The 26,347-nt window shown below is 43.9% G+C and overlaps 1 protein-coding gene across 5 annotated transcripts in view; it reads left to right on the top strand.

The window, feature by feature from the left end:
* The window catches only part of LOC134345458 (ephrin type-B receptor 1), a 700,860-nt gene that overhangs the window by 636,932 nt on the left and 37,581 nt on the right, over positions 1–26,347 (top strand). For 3 of the 5 annotated variants that reach the window (XM_063046149.1, XM_063046150.1, XM_063046148.1), the window contains exons 14-15: positions 11,891–12,084; positions 20,325–20,480. In XM_063046149.1, the coding sequence (XP_062902219.1) occupies positions 11,891–12,084; positions 20,325–20,480 (350 nt within the window). The remainder of the gene's footprint in view (positions 1–11,890; positions 12,085–20,324; positions 20,481–26,347) is intronic. The other 2 variants (XM_063046152.1, XM_063046151.1) reach the window with 1 other exon arrangement.

The following is a 26,347-nucleotide window of genomic DNA, read 5'->3' as shown; positions in this document are numbered from 1 at the left end:
GAAAGGAAGGAGTTAAGGAAAAGGCAGAATTATGGTAAGATTGGGGGGGGGGGTGGTTTAAACTTTCTTTAAGGAACTGTGGAGGGCCAATGCTATGTGGGAAGTATAGCCATGTCCATTAGTCCCAGGCTTTTTCTGACGAGAAATGAGTTGATGTTAACACTGTAGCCAGCAAAGTGTAAGAAGTGTACCATCAGATCATTGCGGCTTTCAAGTGCACATTTAAAGAGGGAACCTGAAATAGAAACAGAAATTGCTGGAAACACTCAGTAAGTCAGGCTGCATCTATGGAACAAGAAACATTCCAACTGAAATGTTAACTCTTTTTTGTCCTCCACAGAGGCTGCCTGACCTTCGGAGTGGCTCCAGAATTTTCTGTTTATATTTCAGATTTCCAAAACCTGGAGTTTGTTTTTCATTTACATTTACTAAATAAAAATCTGTGGTCTCCTCTCAGACCAGGTTAAAATCAGGATTTGTGTGAAGGGGAGATTTTCACTGGACAAGTAGGGTTAAAGTTTGCTCATGAATCTGTTCTGATTCTCTTTCTCCAGACTATGTTATGTAAATCTTCCAGCCTAAGGAAACAATACATTTGATTCCGGTGCACTTTTTTTACCATAAGAACATGCTCATATTTTTCAACTCCTCTAATTGGTATTCTTTATTATCTTCAAGAGTGCGTGAGATAACTAGGACTGAGATCATTTCTTTGCCTTCATCCTCTCAGTGACACTGATCTGCATAATGACAATCTGATTAGCAGCTAATGGACTTTGATTAGTCATTTGCTTTTTCCTACATGAGCTCGCTCCAACAGCTGTTGTATAGACTGTATGTATATCTTGAGGATCCTGAACCTGTGAATTGGTCCTATGGTGTCTGTGTTTCTAACAGATGCTGACACCAAACATCTGAGCCTGGGCTGTTTGGGCTGGTGCAGCCTACAGGTTTTTGATTTGAGTAGTTTTAAATGGTGAGAGAATTGGAATTAGAATTGGTTTATTATTGGCACAATCCCAAGATACAGTGAAAAGCTTGTCTGTTCCTACAGATCAAATTGTTATACAATTCGCTGAAGTGGAACATGTGGAAAATAACAATGCAGAATAAAATGTAACAACTGCAGAGAAAGTGCAGTGCAGTTAAACAGTAAAGTGCAAGATTGTAAAGACGTAAGTTGTGATGTACGGAGTCTATATCTCATGCTAGAAGACATTTTACAGTTTTATTACAGCAGGGTAGAAGCTGGTTGTATGTGCTTTCAGGCTTTTGTATCTTCTGCCCAGTGATGAAGGGGAGAAGAGAGAATGTCTGGGGGAAGGTTGCCAATCAATAAATGTTTGTGGTACAAGATAAATTAATATTAGTCTTTATTGGAAGGAGAATGAATTGAGAAGTGTGGAAGTTATACCAAGACCCCTCCCTCCAGGCCATGCTCTCTTCTCACTGCTTCCATTGGAGAGGAGGTTGGTTGTTCGTCCATCGTTGACGTCGATGAGGACCTCGACACCATTATGATGGTGTCGAGACTAGGGCGTGATTTGGATTTAAGTGAGGGAGAGTTGCGCAGCGTCAGCCTCACTCTCTCTTCCCAATTCCCATCTGGATCCAGTGGCAAGACAGAGTCTAGACAGCTGGAGATGGGACTAGGCGCAGTGGATGACCAGGACGTCTTCTGTGTCTTGTCCTGCTCTACACATTCCACGACGCTTGCAGAGATCGCCTTCTTGACCGTTGGACCTTCCATAGGTCTCGTCCGCTCAATCCGCCGGAGTCTGTCTTCACATGCTGGGATAGATGGAGAGGAGGTACAGGTTCCTTAAGTCCCACACCACGCGATTCAGGAACAGTTATTACCCTTAAAGCATCAGCTCCTGTACCAGGATGGATAACTTCACTCACCTCAACTCAACACTGATTTCACAACCTATGGACTCACTTTGGAGGACTCTATAACTCATATCCTCGGTATTATTTATTTATTTATCTTTTTTTTCTTGTATTTGCACAGATAGTCTTCTTTTGCACATTTTTTATCAGTCTTTGTGTGCAGTTTTGGGTTACTTAGAGGAACATAAAATAGACCATAAGACAAAGGAGCAGAAGTCGGCCATTCGGCCCATCAAGTCTGCTCTGCCATTTCATCATGTGCTGATCCGTTCTCCCATTTAGTCCCACTCCCCTGCCTTCTCACCATAACCTTTGATGCCCTGGCTACTCAGATACCTATCAATCTCTGCCTTAAATACACCCAATGACTTGGCCTCCACTGCTGCCCATGGCAACAAATTCCATAGATTCACCACCCTCTGACTTAAAAAAAATTTCTTCGCATTTCTGTTCTGAATGGGCGCCCTTCAATCCTTAAGTCATGCCCTCTCATACTAGACTCCCCCATCATGGGAAACAATTTTGCCACATCCACTCTGTCCATGCCTTTCAACATGCAAAATGTTTCTATGAGGTCTCCCCTCATTCTTCTAAACTCCAAGGAATACAGTCCAAGAGCGGACAAACGTTCCTCATATGTTAACCCTCTCATTCCCAGAATCATTCTAGTGAGTCTTCTCTGTACCCTCTCCAACGTCAGCACATCAAATAGGCCATAGTCAGCATGGTTTCCTCGAGGGAAAATCTTGCCTGACAAATCTGTTGGAATTCTTTGAAGAAATAACAAGCTGGGTAGACAAAGGAGAATCGGTATATGTTCTGAACTTGGATTTTCAGAAGTTCCTTTGACAAGGTGCCACGCTTAACAAGCTGCAAGCCCATGTATTACAGAAAAGATTCTAGCATGGAGAAAGCAGTGGCTGATTGGCAGGAAGCAAAGAATGGAAATAAAGGGAGCCTTTTTTGGTTGGCTGCCAGTGACTAATGGGTTCTGTGTTGGGACTGCTTCTTTTTACTTCATATGTCAGTGATTTGGATGATGGAATTGATGGCTTTCTTGCTAAGTCTGCTGATGATTTGAAGGTAAGTGGAGGGGTAGGTAGTTTTGAGGAAGTAGAGAGGCTACAGAAGGACTTAGAGTAGGAGAATGGACAAATAAGCGGCAGGTGGAATACAGTGTCAGGAAGTATTTGGTCTTGCACTTTAGTCGAAGAAATGAAAGATTAGACTATTTTCTGAATAGCGAGAAAATTCAAAAATCAGAGATGCAAAGTGATTTGAGAGTCTTTGTGCAGGATTCCTTAAAGGTTAACTTGCAGATTGGGTCTGTGCCTGTATTCACTGGAATTCAGAAGAATGTGGGGTGACTTAATTGAAACCAATCAAATGGTGAAAGGCCTTGATAAGAGTGGATGTGGAGAGGATGTTTCCTGTGGTGGGAGAGTCTAAGACATCCTTTTAGAATGGAGATAATGAGGAATTTCTTTAGCCAGTGAGTGGTGTATCTGTGGAACTCATTGCTGCAGGCAGCTGTGGAGACCAAGTCTTTATGTATTTTTAAGGCAGAGGTTGATAGATTCTGGATTGGTCAGGGCTTGAAAGGATACGGAGAGAAGACAGGAGATTGGGGCTCAGAGGAAAAATGGATCAGCCATGGTGAAATAGTGGAGTAGACTCAAAGGGCCAAATAGCCTAATTCTCCTCCTATATCTTATGGTTTTATGGTCTTATATTCTAGTCCTTATGAAATGAATGCTAAAATTGCATTTGCCATCCTCACCACTGACACAAACTTGGCATAAAACTATCAATTCCTTCATCCATATCTTTGACATATAATGTGAAAAGAAGTCTCAATGCAGACCCACGTGGAACATCACAAGTCACTAGCAGCCAACCCGAAAAGGCTCCCTTTATTCCCACTATATGCCTCCTGCCAATCAGCTAATATTTAATCCATGCTAGTATTTCCTGTAATACCGTAGGCTCTCAACTTCTATGGTCCCTTGTCAAGATCGCTCTGAAAATCTAAGCACATAACATCCACTAATTCTCCTTTGTCTATCCTGCCTTGTTATTTCTTCAAAGAATTCCAACAGATTTGTCAGGCAAAATTTTCCCTTAAGGAAACCATTCTGACTATGACCTATTTTATCATGTGCCTCCAAATACCCCAAAACCAATCCTTAAAAATAGACTCAGCATCTTTCCAACCACTGAGGTCAAAGCAACTAGCTTATAATTTCCTTTCTTCTGCCTCTTTTCCTTCTTGAGCAGTGGAGCGACATTTGCAGTTTTCCAGTCTTCCAGAACTATTCCAGAATCCAGTGATTCTTGAAAGATCATTACTAATGTCTCTATAATCTCTTCAACTACCTCTTTCAGAACCCTGGGGTGTAAACCATCTTGGTAGAGTTGACTTCTCTACCATCAGACCTGTCAGTTTCCCAAGAACCTTCACCCTAGTAATGGCAACTTCACTCACTTCTGCCCCCTGACACTCTCAAACTTTTGGCATACTGCTGGTGTCTTCCACAGTGAAGACTGATACAAAATACTTATTCAGTTCATCTGCCATTTCTTGTTCCTCATTAGTACCTCTCCAGCATCATTTTCCAGTGGTCTGATATCTATTCTCACCTCTCTTTTACATTTTGGGTATCTGAAGAAATTTTTCTCTTTAATATTACTGGCTAGCTTACATTCATATTCTATCTTTTCCCTATTAAGGACTTTTTTAGTTGCCTTCTGTTGGTTTTTAAAAGCTTCCCAATCCTCTCACTTCCCACTAGCTTTTACTCACATGCCCTTTCTTTGGCTTTTATATTGGCTTTGTCTTCTCTTATTACTTACTGTTGCATCATCCTGCCTTTAGAATACGTCTTCCTCTTTAGTTTGTATATATCCTGCACCTTCCGAATTGCTCCCTGAAATTCCAGCTGTTGCATTTAGATGGGGAAATGTGTTGAATCAACACTGTTGTCATACCTGAAGACTTAAACTTCCCCACGATTGATTCCATTTCTTAATGCAAGAGGTGCAGATGGGGTGGTATTTCTTCAAGAGGGGTTCTTGAAATAGTATGTGGAGAGTCCAACTGAAGAGAAAACATACTGGGCCTGGTTTTGGGAAATGAGCCAGAGAAGGTTGCAGAAATGATAGGGAGTGAACACTTTGGAAATAGTGGCCACAACACATTATGTTTTAAGATTGTTATGAATAAGGATAAAATGGGATCTTGCAGAAAGAATCTAAATTTGGGGAAGGTTATTTAGACAGGAGCTAAGGGGCATTGATTGGGAGCAGCTGCTGTTGGACTAGTCCACATCTGAACTAGTTGACATGTGGTAGTTGTTTAAGGACCAACTTAGCAGGTTCAGGATCAGCAAGTTCTGTTCTTGAGTGAGGGCAAGGTTGCTAATGTAAAAGTACACTAGATCCTAAATTTAGTCAGGAATAAAAAAGGAAGGACATATATGGTTTAGGAAGCTAAAATCAGACTGGGCCATTGTAAAATATAGAAATACCAAGAAAGTGCTCGAGAAGGCAATTAAGGAGGCTGAAGGTGGGCAAGAACTAGCTTTGGTGACCAGGGTCAAGGATAATCCCAAGGTATTCTATATTAAGCAAAAGAGGATAACTAAGGAGAAGGCAGGTCCACTCAAGCATAAAGGAGGGTATTTGTTCTTAGAGTCAGAATAAGTTGTTGAGGTACCAAATCTTCCTCTGTGACAAATATTAACACCAAATCAACTCGCTATGGTAGGGAAGTGAAGGATGGGGATGACTATATTAATCAAGCTTTCCAATTAACTTAACCCAGAGCTGATCTGCAACTACATTACATTCAGTTGCTTTTGTTCCTATCCTTTTTTACCTTGATCTATGCTTTAGATATTCTTTTATATTCAAATTCATGTGGTAGGTGGGCTATATAAAGGGATACCAACACTTTTCTAGTAGTTATCCCCACTGATTTTAGTAGCTCTAGGCCTTTCAAGGAGGTATTCAGCATCCTGAATGGAAAGTATGCCATGAGGACTTCGACTGGAAAGGAAACTGGCATCTGGAAGGTCAGCATTAAGCTAAGGGTTGGCAGGCCTACCTAATGTTGAGGTGGTTCTTTAGGAAGCGGTGAGCATCAAGGATATTCCACAAGATGCTGGGCTGGGGAAAGTGGGGGGAAACCTAAACAGCAGATTCTGTTTGGAGGAAATCTTCAAGGAATAGGATTCAGGTGGAATGAGACAGAAGAGCAGGGATCATGATGGGGTGTTTACCAATGGTGGGGTGCTGGGGGAGCAGAACATCATAGAGGATCAGTATCATGCATATCAGGGTAAAAGTCAGAAATGGTGATTATTGTCAGCATTGTGTAACGTTCTTCATGGCCTCTGTGGACCATCCCTGAGTCAGGAGCCAGGCTCAGGGAAAGAATATTTATTGGAGACTTTTGGGATACTGGGGGTGGTGAGTTCAAGTTGGTGGTTGAACCCACTGGGAATTCAGAAAGCTGGGAAATTGGGACTTGTGTTCCATGTGGTCAGGAGATGATCACTGGGATAGAATGTTGACACTTTGTTACAAGAAGGATCAGAAGTAAGTGAGGAACTGGGCTTAATGGTGTCCTTATCCAACACCGCATTCCCGGAACATGATTGTCACAGTGAAGAACAATGATGATCATATCTCAGACAACTTAGTCCCCCTTCAGTATGCCAAAATGAGTGTTGCAAGGTCAATCATTCCACGTTGTACCTCACCTAGGCAGAAATTGGAGTGGAAGTGTAAAGAAGACCCATTTTAGAAACTGCCCCCCGCCCCCCAACTTTCCAGAGGATGACTGCCCAAACCATTTTCTCACCACATCTCCTTTCAGTAGAAAATATTATCTTCCATTACTCCATTTTATACCACAATTAGCATATTAGAATTGAATCATCTCAGACAAGATACCTTTTGATATCCTTGGCAGTCAATCGGTGCTAAACGTTCCTCATCGCTGCTGTTCCTCACGCACAACAGAAAGTCTCTGGATGACAAAAAAATAAAAGCAGTTATTTTCAGCCGGAAAGAATTTTTAACATCTATCAACCAATGAGTGTTAATGTAGTTCAAATGTTAAATTCACAGAATTCCTCATCATAGATCAAACACATAAAAACTTTGAATAAAATCACCCCCTTAAGTACAATTCACCAACAGTTCTGCCAAGAAATAATCTATTTTAAATAATTATTCCAAGCATTAGTGAGGATTTTTTTTACCATTTATTTTTGTTCCAACTCTTGGTTTTGATGAAGGCCTCCGGAGAACTGGTGAGAAGGAATTATTGAGTCTGATAGCCTTAGAGGTCAGATGTTTTGACTGAATAAGGAAATCATCTGCACTCTTCCAGCAGCTGTTTCTGTGGTTGTCAAGAGATTGTATCCCTCAAAAACATGTGTTTTTAAATCAAAACATGAAGAAGTGAAGGATATTAAGGTTGTTTAAGGTCAATGAACAATTACATATGATAATAATTAACTCCTATTTGTTTACCTATTTTGGCAATTCACCTATCAATACAATCTACCACTGGAGCATTTACTTGCTCCTGAAACATTTGCATAATATCCTGGCATTAGCCCTTCTCACAAACATAATAGAAACATAGAAACATAGAAAATAGGTGCAGGAGTAGTCCATTCGGCCCTTCGAGCCTGCACCGCCATTTATTATGATCATGGCTGATCATCCAACTCAAAACCCCGCCCCAGCCTTCCCTCCATACCCCCTGACCCCCGTAGCCACAAGGGCCATATCTAACTCCCTCTTAAATATAGCCAATGAACTGGCCTCAACTGTTTCCTGTGGCAGGGAATTCCACAGATTCACCACTCTCTGTGTGAAGAAGTTTTTCCTAATCTCGGTCCTAAAAGGCTTCCCCTCTATCCTCAAACTGTGGCCCCTCGTTCTGGACTTCCCCAACATCGGGAGCAATCTTCCTGCATCTAGCCTGTCCAATCCCTTTAGGATCTTATACGTTTCAATCAGATCCCCCCTCAATCTTCTAAATTCCAACGAGTACAAGCCCAGTTCATCCAGTCGTTCTTCATATGAAAGTCCTGCCATCCCAGGAATCAATCTGGTGAACCTTCTTTGTACTCCCTCTATGGCAAGGATGTCTTTCCTCAGATTAGGGGACCAAAACTGCACACAATACTCCAGGTGTGGTCTCACCAAGGCCTTGTACAACTGCAGTAGTACCTCCCTGCTCCTGTACTCGAATCCTCTCGCTATAAATGCCAGCATACCATTTGCCTTTTTCACCGCCTGCTGTACCTGCATGCCCACTTTCAATGACTGGTGTATAACGACACCCAGGTCTCGTTGCACCTCCCCTTTTCCTAATCGGCCACCATTCAGATAATAATCTGTTTTCCTATTTTTGCCACCAAAGTGGATAACTTCACATTTATCCACATTAAATTGCATCTGCCATGAATTTGCCCACTCACCCAACCTATCCAAGTCACCCTGTATCCTCTTAGCATCCTCCTCACAGCTAACACTGCCACCCAACTTCGTGTCATCCGCAAACTTGGAGATGCTGCATTTAATTCCCTCATCCAAGTCATTAATATATATTGTAAACAACTGGGGTCCCAGCACTGAGCCTTGCGGTACCCCACTAGTCACTGCCTGCCATTCTGAAAAGGTCCCGTTTATTCCCACTCTTTGCTTCCTGTCTGCTAACCATTCTCCACCCACACCAATACCTTACCCCCAATACCGTGTGCTTTAAGTTTGCACACTAATCTCCTGTGTGGGACCTTGTCAAAAGTCTTCTGAAAATCCAAATATACCACATCCACTGGTTCTCCCCTATCCACTCTACTAGTTACATCCTCAAAAAATTCTGAGAGATTCGTCAGACATGATTTTCCTTTCATAAATCCATGCTGACTTTGTCTGATCATTTCACTGCTTTCCAAATGTGCTGTTATCACATCCTTGATAACTGACTCCAGCAGTTCCCCCACCACCGATGTTAGGCTAACTGGTCTATAATTCCCCGGTTTCTCTCTCCCTTCTTTTTTAAAAAGTGGAGTTACATTAGCCACCCTCCAATCCTCAGGAACTAGTCCAGAATCTAACGAGTTTTGAAAAATTATCACTAATGCATCCACTATTTCTTGGGCTACTTCCTTAAGCACTCTAGGATGCAGACCATCTGGCCCTGGGGATTTATCTGCCTTCAAATTCTTCAATTTACCTAACACCACTTCCCTACTAACATGTATTTCGCTCAGTTCCTCCATCTCACTGGACCCTCTGTCCCCTACTATTTCTGGAAGATTATTTATGTCCTCCTTAGATAGGTAAACTAACACGCCAAATGAGCTGCCCCAAAAATCCCCATAGATCATGACAGGAAAGGAAGGGGAAATACACAGTGACTGAAGGGAAAGCTGGATATTAATGTAAATTGCTATAATGTGAGAAAGAAAATAGCAATCTTAAACAGGAAGGTGGAGCCCTTAATCTTTACATCTATGCCATTTCTATACCCCATTATGCTTGCTTTTCCACCTCTCTGTTCCACGGCACAATGAATTGAGATAAAGCTTTCGACACTCAAATACTCCAAGCAAGCTCAGAGTGATATTGTCAAATAAAACAAATGATACTGAAACAAAATAAGAAGTGTCAGGACTGATACTTTGCCAAAGGAAGTTTTATGAAGTTCTGTGGAAAGGAATTCTGGGGGTCTACAAAGCCATGTGACAGGCTGGCTATAGTAGGCATTACATTGAAGATACAAAAAGGCCAGCAGAGGAAATATGTTGGAGGGTGTATTGCTTGAAGAATAGAGTGGGGCAGAGTCATGGTGGGATTAAATTGAATATGAAGATGAAAGGTTAAGAATGGCAATCAGTATGGGCCAGCAGCAAATTTGGGTTAGAGTGTGAATTTTGCTCGAGTTCACCTGAAGTGGATGGTGAACTGCTCGCCAAAGGAAGATTGGAATGGTCACCTGGACAGACAGCATGGACGAAGTGCTCAACAGCAGTGAGCTGAGGGAGGCTGGTGTTAGCATGGGGAAGTGGGCAGCATTGGGATGCCCATTGCTTAGATCAAAATTCTGAGGTTACCTCATACTGTATCTCACCCATCATTAACTCCTTCAGTACTTCCTAAACACAAAATAACCTGCAGGTGCTGGGGTCAAAGCAACACTCACAACACGCTGGAGGAACTCAGCAGGTCGGGCAGCATCAGGGTCCTGACGAAGGGTTCCGGCCTGAAATGTCGACCGATCTTCTCCTCTGATGCTGCCCGACCTGCTGAGTTCCTCCAGCATGTTGTGAATGTTGCTTCAGTACTTCCTTCTGCAGCTATTTACATTAATATCCAGCTTTCCCTTCAGTCACTGTGTATTTCCCCTTCCTTTCCTGTCGTGATCTATGGGGATCTTTGGGGCAGCTCATTTGGCGTGTTAGTTTACCTATCCAAGAAGGTACCTCTTCACCAGGGAAATGATTCAAAGGATCCTGGTAATTCCTGGAGCTTCTTCATCAATTAATTGCTGGGCATCTATTCTCCGAGCATGACAGCGCAAAAGGAAGTTCTGTCCTTTCACTATGGGGTTGTTTAACTCTCTGTAAGCCGCTGGTTTTGCTGTTGTCCCACACAATGACTTTGTGCATCTTTTTGCTTCAATAATTGCAGATTTGCTGTGCACTTTCACTTATGCAGCTAATATGCATGTATGTATAGAGTTATAGAATCATACATCACACAAGTGGGCCCTTCAGCACAGTGAGCCCATGCTGACAATCAACCACCCATGTACTCGAATCCCATTTTACTCTCCCCAACTCCACCCCAATCCTATACCAAACAGCACACTAGTGTTAACTTACAGCAGCCAGTTAACTTACCTACTAGATGTGCGAGGCAACCAGAGCGCTCACAGGAAACCCACACAGTCATAGGGTGAACATAAACTCCACCAGAGATGAATATCAACCATGGGTCACTGGGTCACCAAAATAATAGTGCAAAATAATATTAATGGCTGTAAGTCTGCATGTTGCACCCTGGAGGCTCTTTTGGAGAAGGATATACTGTATTCTGCTATCAAAGTAATTCAGCAGAACTTGCAAACAAGCCAAATGGGGGAGAAGGACTTCTGTTGTCAGAAATTGGTGAGAAGGACTTCTGTTGTCAGCTCCCTCATGTATTATACGTGGATAGTATTTTTTTCACAGGGCATGGGAAAAGCACAGGAAAATGGGATAAAGGTATGGGACAAACACGGGAAAATGGGATAAGGGTGTGGGACAAACACAGGAAAATGGGATAAGGGTATGGGACAAACACAGGAAAATGAGATAAGGGTATGGGACAAGCACAGGGAAATGGGATAAGGGTGTGGGATAAACACAGGAAAATGAGATAAGGGTATGGGACAAGCACAGGGAAATGGGATAAGGGTGTGGGACAAACACAGGAAAATGGGATAAGGGTGTGGGACAAACACAGGGAAATGGGATAAGGGTGTGGGACAAACACGGGAAAATGGGATAAGGGTGTGGGAGGAACACAGGGAAATGGGATAAGGGTGTGGGGCAAACACAGGGAAATGGGATAAGAGTGTGGGACGAACACGGGAAAATGAGATAAGGGTGTGGAACAAACACAGGGAAATGGGATAAGGGTGTGGGACAAACACAAGGAAGTGGGATAAGGGTGTGGGACAAACACAGGGAGATGGGATAAGAGTGTGGGACGAACACGGGAAAATGAGATAAGGGAGTGGGACAAACACAGGAAATTAGAATAAGCTTGGATTAACATCTTGGTGAGCACAGGTGAATTGGGCTAATGGGCCTGTTTCTGTCCTGTTATAATTAAACTTATTCTCAGCAGCCCAGTAACATCTCAATCACGAGCAATTACGAAACTTCCCTGCAACTGTTCTATAATCAGGTGTTGTATGTATTTTCAGGTCATCAATGCTATTGAGCAGGACTATCGCCTTCCTCCACCCATGGACTGCCCGGCTGCCTTGCATCAGCTCATGCTAGACTGTTGGCAGAAAGACCGTAATTCCAGACCTAAATTTGCTCAGAATGTCAACACCTTGGACAAAATGATCCGGAACCCAGCCAGCCTCAAGACCATGGCCACCATTACCGCAGTGTAGGTTTTGATCATCTTCTGTCAAGTGGACTAATCATGCTGCCACTTTTCCCATTTGGTTTTGCCTATTGTAGTGGTTAGATTCTCCTCTTTTTTTTCAGATATAGATGCAATTCTGAGACTTGACACTTACACTTCATAGGGAAAGCTTTCATCACCATTCTTCGATTTTGCATTTGGTGCCTTGGAAACAAAAGGAATGATTTTTCTTCTTTAGGCAACAAAATGAATGCTGGAGAAACTTGGTGGGACAGGCAGCATCTGTCGATAGAAGTGGAGTCACCACTTTGGGTTGAGACCCTTCATCTGGACTGACCAACTGAGATCATCCAGCATTTTGTTTGTTGCTCCAGATTCCAACATCTGGAGAATCTCTTATAATCTTCATTCCTCTCCAGTATATAGAAAAGAAGGTTCCCTTTTTTTCCAAATATAATGCAGGCTATTATATTCTTCACAATATTCACATTATTATGTAATGAGAAGTTATGTTATTAGAAACATAGAAACATAAGAAACCTACAGCACAATACAGGCCCTTCGGCCCAAAATGCTATGCCAAACTTTAGCAATTACATAGGGTTACACTTGGCCCTCTATTATTCTAAGCTCCATGTGCCTATACACTCTCTCTTAAAAGATCCTATTGTATCCGCCTCCACCACCGTCGCCGGCAGCCCATTCAACGCACTCATCACTCTCTGCGTAAAAAAACTTACCCCTGACATCTTCTCTGTACCTACTTCCAAGCACCTTAAAACTGTGCCCTCTCGTGTTAGCTATTTCAGCCCTGGGAAAAAGTACATCCACCTTAGTGTGCAGAAGGGTGCCAGCCAATGCTCTGCTGAAAGCACCCTCACTCTCAGTCAGGGTGTTCAGAGTTCAGGATCCCTTCTGTTGTATCGTGAATGAAATTACCGGAGAGGCAGAGTCACTGGTTGATACAAAGCAGCTTCTTTATTCGACACAACAAGGTACAGCAGGCATCTTAACGGATGGAGACGCCTTCCGCAGAAAGGTCTGCAAGCTAAAATGAGGGCTCGATATTTATTTGCTAAACACAAAGGCAATCGCTACTTAAAAAGTTACAGACAATGCTTCCTTTTGAAGTTACATACGAACATCACACCTTTGGATTTCATCCTTCTGACACCAACATGTCTGTGTTGGTATCCACAGCCTTTAGTTCAATCCACAATACATTTATTTGGCATTTTACGTGCTAACATAGAAGACAATTAATATTTATAATGTATAGATAAGACTGTCTTCGAAACTACAGCATCAGGCACCAGAAGCATCTGGTATTTACACCTTTTAGGAAGCCCATTGTGGTGGACTCAATCCACAGTCCTTTGTCAAACAGTTAAAATAGAAGTCTGGTGGCCAAAGTCATTTAAGTGTTAACAAATCATCTACCCAAAAAGAAATCTACTCTAACAGTCCCTCCTCTTGGCCCTCCTGGACAAATTAAATTTGTATCAGGAAAGGCCAACCTAGGAGGATCTGCTCAAATAGGGCAGCAAAAATGCCCTGTCTCGAAATTCCCCCCCCCCCCCAATTTTATGTACTTTGTTATCTATCTTAGCATTACCTACCAAATGTTAAGCAGAGAGGCTGTCCCAAGTCTTTAGGAATGCAGCTGCTTTCCTGTGCCTGCAGGCTGACTGCATCTTAAATCACATTCCTCTGTCTTCGGCCCTTTATCCTCTGGTCGCTGAAACTCTCCTTCCAGGAGCACCCACGGGCTCTCTCATCCATGTACAGGAAGGAGTTGGGGTGGCCTCTACGTAAGTGTCTGTAAGGACCTCTCCCCAGTGGCACCCCCTTCCGAACTGTTCCATTGATCACTGGCTCAACTGCTGAAAAGGGCTCAGCTCTTCAGACTCGGGGTGACTGCTTCAAGATGCCGTGTGCAGTCTTAAATGCCATCGAAGTGGTGAAACTTGCCATCTCTGCTTTAACTCAAAAATCCCTCCCCATCTATTTCCCAAATAATTTTCTATACTATGCTATAAAATTAATCATCTACCTTCAGCAACCAGCCTTCTTTACAGAGTACCATCGTCATCACACTTTAGCAGGCTATTCGTGGTTTTCCAACAAGTTCTCAGTGTCTTCTGCCACGCTATCAGCGTATTCTGCCTTTGCGTTTTCTCCGGGTATGTTTTCATCAGCTGTGGTCAGGTCTGCCATGGCCGGCTGGTGTTCCTCTCTGAGGTTCTCTGTAATTACATGGTTACTGGGTACACTTGGTTCCCCACTCCGTCTGTGGGAGCAACAAGAGGGTGAGTTGTGTGCTTTAACCTGGGTCCAGCGTTTCCACTGGCTGCCTCACCGAGTCTGTACACAGACTGACGTATCATTGGTTAAGAGTACCGTCTGTGGTCCTATCCACCTGGGGGCAAACCCTGGCCTTTCTGGCAGCACCCTCACCGTAACTTGGTCGCCGGGCTGTGGAAGAATTATCCCCTTTCCCTCTGGCTCTTTCTGATCAGCGATTCACTGCTGTTTCACTCGGTCCTTTAACACTTTAAGTCGACAGTAACTTTTCCCCCTGATTTTTGGCAGGGGCCCTGTGAAGTCTATCTGGATGTTTTCCCACGGACCCCTCGGCCGAGGCTGATTTGCCCGCTGTAGCTTTCTGCCCTTACCAGGGTTATGCTGGGCACAAATGATACAACGGCAGCAGAATTTCTCAACATCCTGGCCCATCCCTGGCCACCACCAGTCCTGCCAGAGGGTTGTGATCATGCTCTGTCTTCCCTGATGCATCACCCCATGATAAAACTCCAGTAGTATCTGTCTAATACAGGGTGGGGCCACCGTGACTCTTTCCTCCCCATGTGTCCAGCACCCATCTGATCCCTCCTTTGCTGCTTTTCTCCTCCATTTTTCCTTCTCCTCTGCCTCTTCCTCTTCATATAATTTTACTAAGCTGGCTTCTATCGTTTCCTCCTGCTCACTTGCAATTTCAGTTGCCTCTTGTTCCCCTGCTGCTTTATTCGCAGTAATGCCTGCCCTCGGAGGAACTGGGAAAACTTTATGTTCTGGAGTGGCCGCAGTCTCTCTGAGTATCCCCTGGTGTTTTTGTTCCTTCGCTATACCCTGAACAGTGGTCAGTGTGTCAGTTTGTATAGAGTCCTGCTTAGGGGGTTTATACAGACTCTCCTCTATTTTAACTGGGCCTATCTTTACCTGCTCACAATCTTGCTTGTCTCTAGCCCACACAGCTGGAACCTGCTGACATGGTAACCCAGAGACACCATCCTGACTCCAGTCTCTAATGATCAGGGCAGCTGCGCCTGTGCTAGCCAGGCCGTGTATTCTGTTGGTTGTGCGTGTTCGCTGCCCCTGACTCTTCCATATTACTTCTGCTTTTCCTGAATCTATAAGAGCTCCTACTTCCCTTAGGATATCTATTCCAATGATCGTGCCTTCATTATTTGGACATACCCAGAAATACACTGGAAGCTGTACTCCCCCGATTTCTAGTATTTGCTTCTCACTTCTTGCAACACACATCAAATTTGCTGGTGAACGCAGCAGGCCAGACAGCATCTCTAGGAAGAGGTACAGTCGACGTTTCGGGCTGAGACCCTTCGTCAGGACTCGGCCTGAAACATCGACTGTACCTCTTCCTAGAGATGCTGCCTGGCCTGCTGTGTTCACCAGCAACTTTGATGTGTGTTGCTTGAATTCCCAGCATCTGCAGACTTCCTGTTGTTTGTTGTTAGTTGTTTGCTTCTCGCTTCTTTCTGCTTTTACTGTTTTTCCTCCTACACCCCTGATATAACTGGCCTGCCCGGTTGTTGGTAAGGGCAAGTCTGTTATCGATACAGATGCCCCTGTGTCCACTAACATATTGCATTGCCGTCCCCCTAACAATGCCGTTGTGTACATCCACGGGTCACCAGAGCCTGCTGGCAGTGGAGCCTGCTGCCACATCTTTTCCTGACTTAGAAGCTGTTTTTACTAGTTCTATGATCTGGTCAGCAGTCAGATTGGACAGACTGGGTGCTGATGGGGTGAGTGACTGGGTGTCTGCCGTCTGCTTCGCTTGGGGTTTCCCCCTCCCCTTTGGACACTGTCTCCAGCTATGTCCCGATAGGCCACAGCTGTAGCATATCAACTCCTTCACTGCCTTATACCTGGTCCGGCAGTCCTTAGAAAATTGCTCTGGCTGCTGGCAAGCAAAGCAAGCCCTCCGGGACATCATGGCAGCTGCATCCACTGTACCCACTTTACGATTTCTCTTGCCTTTTCTCTGGTCTATCTCACTGGCCCATGAAACTATCTCAGAGTAGTTGGACCCTACCATTATGCCTAAATCTAAAACTTCTTGGTGGGCTGAGCTCAGGCCTTCCTTCAGCATTTTTGGGAAGACTGGGTCGTCCCTCCCTGGGTTATCCAATCCTGAATACTCCTCGTACACTCTGTATTTACATTCTACGTAATCCATGGCTGTCTTGTCAGCCTTTTGAATGACAGCCATTATCGTTCCCCAGCTACTCTCGCCTCCCCCCTGCCACTGCCTCACTTCCCCTTTAAAGGAGCGATATCTTTCTTCATTACTGGCGCTCCCGGTAGTTGCCCATGTACCATCCCGCACCCCCTGGGCCATGCTGTCCCACATATTCCTTGGGCACTTCGCTTTCACTAACGCATGTATATCTTTAGTGTGCATCTGATGAATTTCAACCATTTCCTCGAGTTTGCGCCAGAACTCTGAATTCCCACAGGCGACTTTAAGGAGGGCAACTCGGACAAAATGCTTTGTTTCTGCCCGGGGGTGAAAGGCTTATGAATAGTCATAATCAAGGTCAAGGGCTGGCTCGGATCGTCAGGGTTCTCAGCCTGACGTTGCCTGACTTCAATAGGTGCCATTCTGGTAGACTTATCTGGGTAAAACCTCGCCCTGAGATACCTCCATACTAATTCCTACACTACGCAAAATATAAAACTGCAGAGTATGTATTCTACAATCTGCCAATTTTGGGTACTTGAACTCATGATACCTGTTGTATTCCTTTGCATCGCACTTGTACACGCATACACTAAAATGCAGCTCCCCGAACGAGTATACACGCCCTTCTGGCGTCCCGAATTGTACCGTTGGTTACCACCTTTCGCAACTGGTGGTCCAACTCTCACCAAGTTAACATGCAAAGATTCCTCACTTACATAAACACACATGCACATGCACACAGTACTTTAATATCTACCAGTTCAGCTCTCCACGTTCGTGATTACCTCGTGATCCGTGCACCACCGACTGAACAGATCCAAGTGTGAGTGTTATTTTAGAAAAATACTCACCATCTTAAGACTGCTAGGAACGCTGGCCACACGACGGGTCACGAAGGTATCCCACTCCTGACACCAAATGTTGTAGCGTAGATGAAATTACCGGAGAGACAGAGTCACTGGTAGATACAAAGCAGCTTCTTTATTCGACACAACAAGGTACAGCAGGCATCTTAACGGATGGAGACGCTTTCCGCAGAAAGGTCTGCTAGCTAAAATGTGGGCTCGATATTTATTTGCTAAACACAAAGGCAATCGCTACTTAAAAAGTTACAGACAATGCTTCCTTTTGAAGTTACATACGAACATCACACCTTTGGATTTCATCCTTCTGACACCAACATGTCTGTGTTGGTATCCACAGCCTTTAGTTCAATCCACAATACATTTATTTGGCATTTTACGTGCTAACATAGAAGACAATTAATATTTATAATGTATAGATAAGACTGTCTTCGAAACTACAGCATCAGGCACCAGAAGCATCTGGTATTTACACCTTTTAGGAAGCCCATTGTGGTGGACTCAATCCACAGTCCTTTGTCAAACAGTTAAAATAGAAGTCTGGTGGCCAAAGTCATTTAAGTGTTAACAAATCATCTACCCAAAAAGAAATCCACTCTAACACCTTCAAAGTCCCGAGTCCCTGATACTCAGTGCTAAATTTCATGCAGCCTGTTTTCCTCCCTTTCATAACAAAATCTCTGGCAATTGTTAGAGATGATCAGGGGTATCCTGGTCATTATTTCTCCCTCAGCTAGAATCACTGAAGAAATAATTATGTCAATATTCATCTCAATTTACCATTCTTCAGAAGTTTGTGTGTGTAAGTGGTCCGCCATGACTTCGGATGTTTGTGACTACACTTCAAAACCCTTAAACTAACTCTAGACTGCTCTGGAACCATCTTAAGGTTGTGGAAGATGCAATGCAGTGCAAGTTCTTGTGAGTGTAAAATGCTAGAGCAACATGGGAGTGACACTGCCAAGTGTATTTATATACAAATACACTGTCTTCAATCCAGTTGGGCTGTGCTCATATTTAGATGCTAGATCAACCTCCTCACAAACCTGACTGCCCTCATCCCTTTATCCCCTTCAGTCTTTGTTCCAGCTCCTTCTCTTCTTTAACCCTTCTACATAGCCACCTTTAGGCCAAGCTACTGAGAAATTTAGTTCTCTAAGATGTGCTTCCTACAACACAGCAAGGTGCCTCAGTTAGAAGCAAGGCCAATAGATTCAAAATGAAGGAGGTGGTGTCTGGAAGCAATTCTAAAATGTGTGTTCCTATGCAAACAAAATTTTGCAGTTCTGGTTTTAACCATTTTGAGGGATCCATCTTTAGCTAACAAATTAAAGCACAAATGCAGTTACTACATCAATCTCTTCAGATCATAAGTGTAAAATTCCAAACTCTCTGCACATCCAACCATGTACTTTACCTTAACCCTCTCTGTAACATCCTCCTGCAAATCAAGGAACTGATGTGGAAATAATTCCAAATTCTCCTTAAACTGATTTGGAGAAAGTGACGAAATCTTAATTTTATTCTACTTTCCCATTGAACTATCAAAACAATTGAGGCAGGAAAAAGCAATAAATAAGCAAGCCACAGGGAAGATCAGCGGCAAGTTGCTGTCAATTTCCCTCTCACAATTAGTAGTTATAACCATGGTTTGTGTCCCTAATGTCATACACTCCCCTGCCCCAGCCAACTCTGTCCTATAAAAGTTGATGAAGTGGGGCCAGGGGTCATTTTGTCCTCTCATGAAAACAGAAAGGATTAATTCTTTCCAGGGCCCCCAAAGTGGTGTCCCATTTCAGTGTAACCTCCTTTTATAAACAAAACCCCCATTCATTCATCTGAACCCATAATCTAATAACAATAACGAGAACCAGGACAGCTCAGTAACTAGAACCAAGTGATGCTCAGACTTTTCAACTCATGTCTACAGACTTACAGACTTTCATAAATCATAAGGGAAATTGACGTGTGTTCCAGGTTCCTGTTCTGAAAAGCTCCCAGGCCCAAGGCTGATTACTTCATACTTACTTGAGCAATGACCTTGGAAAATAGCTGTGCAAATAAGTGTGGCCAGACTGTCTCTTATTAAGGAAAATTAATAGCAGTGGAAATAAACTTTTATTTCAATATAACTAAATTTTCTTCAAGATGTCCCAAGTGCTTTCCTGCCAATTATTTTTGAAATGTGGTTACAGTGATTTTGTAGACAAATAGATCAATTTGCAGGCAGCCACACAAGCAGCTGTGCATTATCCTTGTATTGAGATTTAGGAGGATATATTTACATAGCAGTTGCCCAATCCATGATTGATTAATTAATACATTTGGATAGGTACATGGAGGGAAGGGGTATGGAGGGCTCTGGTCTGGGCACAGATCGATGGGCTAGACAGATTAATGGTTTGGCATTGACTGGATGGGCCAAAGGGCCTGTTTCTGTGTGCTCTAGTGTTCAATGATTCTAATTAATGCTAATTACATCCAACTGACAGGGCAGCAAGAGACTCACTGAACTATCTGAGTCTCCGTAACAGTGGAGCACTGTCTGCACCTCGAGTCTCCAGATGTTCTTTTGATCATTGACCTTTTGGTGCAAATATATGCTACCCACAGAACCAAACTGAGAATGTGGAGTCAGTGTGACTACCTGTTTAAAAATTGTGCTCTTGATTCATGGAGAGAGATCAAGCCCTTTGACCCACCAAGTCTGCTCCAACCATTGGGCACATATCTTCACACTAATTCTCAAATCTATTTTATCCCCTCCACATTGTCATCATCTCCTCCATGATTCTATCACTTACCTATCAGAGAGTAGTGACCCTAGCTTTTCCTGAGAGTGTAATTGAGAAAGAGTCTTCCATACCTGTGTAATAATGTTACTTTATCTTGTTTTCTGATCAAACCAGGCCTTCTCAACCCCTGTTGGATCCTAGCATCCCTGACTTCACTGCTTTTACCTCAGTAGAAGATTGGCTCAGTGCAATTAAGATGAGTCAGTACAGAGAGAACTTCCTCAATTCCGGATTCACCTCACTCCAGTTAAGCACACAGATGACTTCAGAGTGAGTATCACCAAGACATCTCATTGGGGAGAAACACACACTGGAGGAACTCAGCAGGTCTAGCAGCATCTGTGAAACAAAATAAGCAGTTGACATTTCAGGAAAGGAAGGGTGAAGAAGCCAGAATTAAAAAATGGGAAGAGGGGAAGGAATACAAGCTTGTGAAACCAGGTGAGAGGGAAGGTGGGTGGATGGGGGAGAGGAGATGAAGTGAGAAGCTGGGATGAGATAGGTGGTAAAGGGCCAAAGAAGATGGAGTGTGATTGAAGAGGAGAGTGGACATGTGGAAAAGGGAAGGAGGAGGGACACCAGAAGGAGGTGATGGGCAGGTGAGGAGAAGAGAAGGGATAAGGGAGGAGCCCGAATAGGAATGGAAGAGAGGGAAGCGGGGAGAAATGACTAGAAGTTAGAGAAAACAATGTTCATGCCATCAGGTTGGTGACTACTCAGACAGAACATGAGGTGTTCTTTCTCTAACCTGAGAGTGACCTCATTGTGGCAGTAGAGGAGGCCATGGATCTGACATGTCAGAATGGGAATGGGAAATGAAATTAAAATGGGTGGCCACCAGGAATTCCAGCCTTTCGTGGTGGACAGAGCAAAGGTGCTCAATGAAGCGGTCTCCCAATCTACTTTGGGTCTCATGGATATAGAAGAGGCCACACCAGGAGCCCTGGATACAGAGATTACCCTGACAGACTGGCAGGTGAAGTGCCACTGCAAGTGAAAGGACTGCTTGGGTCCTGAATGGCCGTGAAGGAGGAGGTCTAGGCGCAGGTTAGAATTTGTTCAGCTTGCAGGGGTAAGTGCCAGAAGGAAGATCAATGGGGAGGGTTGTGGTTAAGGGAGTCACATACACAAGAGTTCCCTGCAGAAAGTGGAGAGTGGGGTAGGTGGGAGGGGAAGGAAGGAAAGATGTATTTAGTGGTAGGATCCCTTTGAAATTATGGAGAATGGTGTGCCTGATGCAGAGGATAATGGGGTGGTAGGTAAGGATAAGGGGAACTCTATCCCTGTTATGGCAGCAGGAAAGTGAGACGAGGGCAGACGTAGGGGAAATGGAGGAGATGTTGACGAGAGCAGCATCGATGGTACAGGAAGAGAAAACTCATTCTTTGAAGATGGAGGACTCCTCAGATATTCTGGAATGGACACCCTCATCCTGAGAACAGATGCTGCAGAGAAGCAGGAACTAAGAAAAGTAAACAGGACTTTTACAAGTGACAGGGTTGAAAGAGTTGTAGTCAACTTAGTTATGCGAGTCAATAGATTTATAGAAGATATCAATGGACAGTGTGTCTCCAGAGATGGAGACCTTGAGATCGAGCATGTGGAGAGAGGTGTCAAAGATGGAGCAAGTAAATTTGAGGAACAAGTTGAAAGCTGGAGGTAAACTTGATGACATTGACAAGCTCCTTCAGATCCTGAAAATATCCCCATAAATCTCTTCTGCACACCTTCCAGCTTAATGGCTCCTTTCCCATTGAGGATGCTCAAAACTGAACACAATATTTCAAATCTACCCTCACCAACATCCTGCAAATTTACTCTCATTTTTCAGCTAGTGAACATTGCACACTGGAAAATGACACGAAAGAGATAGTAATAAGAAACTAGGGAATGACAGATGAAGAGAATAAGAATTTTATGACAGACATTACTGTGGATAACACCAGTAGCATGCCAGAAATTCAAGAGTGTTGGGACAGAAGTGAGTGTAGTCACTATTACTGAGGAGAAGGTGCTTGGGAAGCTGAGAGGTCTAAAGGTAGGTAAGTCATCTGGTCCAGATAGATTACAGTCCAGGGTTCTGAAAGAAGTAGCTGAAGAGATTGTGGACGCATTAATAGTAGTTTTTCAAGAATTAAAAGGTGGAGTGATGGGAGGGAGTCAAAAACAGGAAAGTATAGGCCCATTAGCCTGACTTCAGTGATTGGCAGAATGTTAAATTCCATTATTAAGAATGCGCTTTCCGGGTACTTTGAGGCACATGATAAAATAGGCAGAAATCAATAGTATCAATAGTGACATCAGCGCCGGACTCCGCAGCGAAGGTTCCCAAGTTCGAATCCAGGTCGGGCCACCCTGAGCACGCTTTCCATCTGTGCTGAGTTGAGTGTCGAACTAGCCACTCGGCCTCGTAAAAAATACAAGGATCGAGTCAGGAACGTTTATAACGTGACCCGGTTAATCCTGACCTCATGTGCCAGACCAGAATGGCTGAATGTCTGGTACGACACGCTTAAAAAAAGTATCCTTCAGGGGAAATCTTGTCCGACAAATTTTGGAAATTTTTGAAGAAATAACAAGCAGGATAGACAAAGGGGAGTCAGTGGATGTTACTTACTTGGATTTTCGGAAGGTCTTTGACAAGGTGCCACACACGAAGCCGTGAAGCAAGATAAAAGCCAATGGTGTTACAGGTAAAATACTAACATGGACGAAAGATTAATTGTCCAGCAGAAGGCAAAGAATGGAAATAAAGGGGGCCTTTTCTGGTGGGCTGACGGGTATTCATGATGTTCTGCAGGGGTTGGTGTTGGGTTGGCTACTTTTCATCTTATATGTTAATGATCTGGATGACTAAGTTTTTTACTTTTCAGCCAGGTTTGCAAATGATATGATGACTATGTGTGCAGGAAATGTGTCCAGCTGCAGCTTCTGGCAGACCGCATTGAGCGGCTGGAACTGCGATTGGATTCATACTGGAGCACCCGCGATGCTGAGAAAGTCGTGAATAGCACGTCCAGTGAGTTGGCCACACCACAGGTAAAGGCTACACAGGCAGAAAGGGAATGGGTGGCCACTAGACAGCGTAGCAGTAGGCAGGTGGTGCAGGAGTCCCCTGAGGTCATCTCCCTCCTAAACAGATATACTGTTTTGGATACTGTTGGGGGAGATGTCTCATCAGTGGAAGGCAGCAGCAGCAGACGAGTTCATGGCACCATGGGTGGCTCTGCAGCACAGGAGGGAAGGAAAAGGAGTGGGAGAGCAACAGTGATAGGGGATTCAATTGTAAGGGAAATAGATAGGCGTTTCTGCGGCCGCAAACGAGACTCCAGGAGGGTATGTTGCCTCCCTGGTACAAGGGTCAAAGATGTCTTTGAGCGGCTGCAGGACATTCTGGAGTGGAAGGGTGAGCAGCCAGTGGTCATGGTGCACATAGGTACCAACGATACAGGTAAAAAACGGAATGAGGTCCTACAAAGTGAATTTAGGGACATAGAAACATAGAAAATAGGTGCAGGAGTAGGCCATTTGGCCCTTTGAGACTGCACCGCCATTCAGTATGATCATGGCTGATCATCCAACTCAGAACCCTGTACCAGCCTTCCCTCCATACCCCCTGATCCCTTTAGCCACAAGGGCCATATCTAACTCCCCCTTAAATATAGCTAATGAACTGGCCTCAACTGTTTCCTGTGGCAGAGAATTCCACAGATTCACCACCCTCTGTGTGAAGAAGTTTTTCCTAATCTCGGTCCTAAAAGGCTTCCCTTTTATCCTCAAACTGTGGCCCCTCGTTCTGGACTTCCCCAACATCGGGAACAATCTTCCTGCATCTAGCCTGTCCAATCCCTTTAGGATTTTATACGTTTCAATCAGATACCCCCTCAATCTTCTAAATTCCAACGTATAAGCCTAGTTCATCCAGTCTTTCATCATATGAAAGTCCTGCCATCCCAGGAATCAATCTGGTGAACCTTCTTTGTACTCACTCTATGGCAAGGATGTCTTTCCTCAGATTAGGGGACCAAAACTGCACACAATACTCCAGCTGTGGTTTTACCAAGGCCTTGTACAACTGCAGTAGTACCTCCCTGCTCCTGTACTGGAATCCTCTTGCTATAAATGCCAGCGTATCATTCGCCTTTTTCACCGCCTGCTGTACCTGCATGCCCACTTTCAATGACTGATGTATAATGACACCCAGGTCTCGTTGCACCTCCCCTTTTCCTAATCGGCCACCATTCAGATAATAATCTGTTTTCCTGTTTTTGCCACCAAAGTGGATAACTTCACACTTATCCACATTAAATTGCATCTGCCATGAATTTGCCCACTCACCTAACCTATCCAAGTCACCCTGCATCCTCTTAGCATCCTCCTCACAGCTAACACTGCCGCCCAGCTTCGTGTCATCCGCAAACTTGGAGATGCTGCATTTAATTCCCCCTCCAAGTCATTAATATATATTGTAAACAACTGGGGTCCCAGCACTGAGCCTTGCGGTACCCCACTAGTCACTGCCTGCCATTCTGAAAAGGTCCCGTTTATTCCCACTCTTTGCTTCCTGTCTTAGGAGATAAACTAAAAAGTCGGACCACAAAGGTAATAATCTCTGGATCATTACCAGTGCCACGTGCCAGTCAGAGTAGAAATAGGAGAATATGTCAGATGAATATGTGACTTGAAAAATGGTGCAAAGGAGAGGGATTCAAATTTCTGGGGCATTGGAACCAGTTCTGGAGGAGGTGGGACCGGTACAAACAGGACAGTCTGCACCTGGGCTGGACTGGAACCAATGTCCTAGGGGGAGCGTTTGCTACTGTTGTTCAGGAGGATTTAAACTAATATGGCAGGGGGATGGGAACAAGTGCAGAGAGACAGAGGGGTGTTAAATGAGGGTAGAAGCAAAAAGTAGTAAGGTGAAAAGTAAAAGTGGCAGGCAGGCAAAAATCAAATGGGCCCACTTTTCAACATAATTGTATAAGGGCTAAGAGTGTTGTAAAAGCAAGCCTGAAGGCTTTGTGTCTCAATGCAAGGATCATTCATAACAAGGTGGATGAATTGAAAGTGCACATAGTTATTAATGAATATGATATAGTTGGGATCACAGAGACATGGCTCCAGGGTGACCAAGGATGGGAGCTCAACATTCAGGGATATTCAATATTCAGGAGGGATAGACATGAAAGAAAAGGAGGTGGGGTAGCATTGCTGGTTAGAGAGGAGATTAACGCAATAGAAAGGAAGGACATTAGCCGGGAGGATGTGGAATCGGTATGTGTAGAGCTGCATAACACTAAGGGGCAGAAAACGCTGGTGGGAGTTGTGTACAGGCCACCTAACAGTAGTAGTGAGGTTGGGGATGGCATTAAACGGGAAATTAGAAATGCGTGCAATAAAGGAACAGCAGTTATAACGGGTGACTTCAATCTACATATAGATTGGGTGAACCAAATTGGTAAAGGTGCTGAGGAAGACGATTTCTTGGAATGTATGCGGGATGGTTTTTCTGAACCAACATGTCGAGGAACCAACTAGAGAGCAGGCCATTGTAGACTGGGTATTTGAGCAATGAGGAAGGGTTAATTAGTAATCTTGTCATGAGAGGCCCCTTGGGTAAGAGTGACCACAATATGGTGGAATTCTTCATTAAGATGGAGAGTGACATAGTTAATTCAGAAACAAAGGTTCTGAGCTTAAAGAAGGGTAACTTTGAAGGTATGAGACGTGAATTAGCTAAGATAGACTGGCAAATGATACTTAAAGGGCTCATGGTGGATATGCAATGGCAAGCATTTAAAGATTGCATGGATGAACTACAACAATTGTTCGTCCCAATTTGGCAAAAGAATAAACCAGGGAAGGTAGTGCACCCGTGGCTGACAAGGGAAATTAGGGATAGTATCAATTCCAAAGAAGCAACATACAAATTAGCCAGAAAAAGCAGCTCACCTGAGGACTGGGAGAAATTCAGAGTCCAGCAGAGGAGGACAAAGGCCTTAATTAGGAAAGTGAAAAAATATTATGAGAGAAAACTGGCAGGGAACATAAAAACTGACTGTAAAAGCTTTTATAGATATGTGAAAAGGAAAAGACTGGTAAAGACAAATGTAGGTCCCCTGCAGACAGAAACAGGT

This window comes from Mobula hypostoma, chromosome 4 (genome assembly GCF_963921235.1).
Source record: "Mobula hypostoma chromosome 4, sMobHyp1.1, whole genome shotgun sequence".
In the NCBI taxonomy this organism is placed as follows: domain Eukaryota; kingdom Metazoa; phylum Chordata; class Chondrichthyes; order Myliobatiformes; family Myliobatidae; genus Mobula; species Mobula hypostoma.
This window is presented reverse-complemented; position numbering and strand designations above follow the sequence as displayed.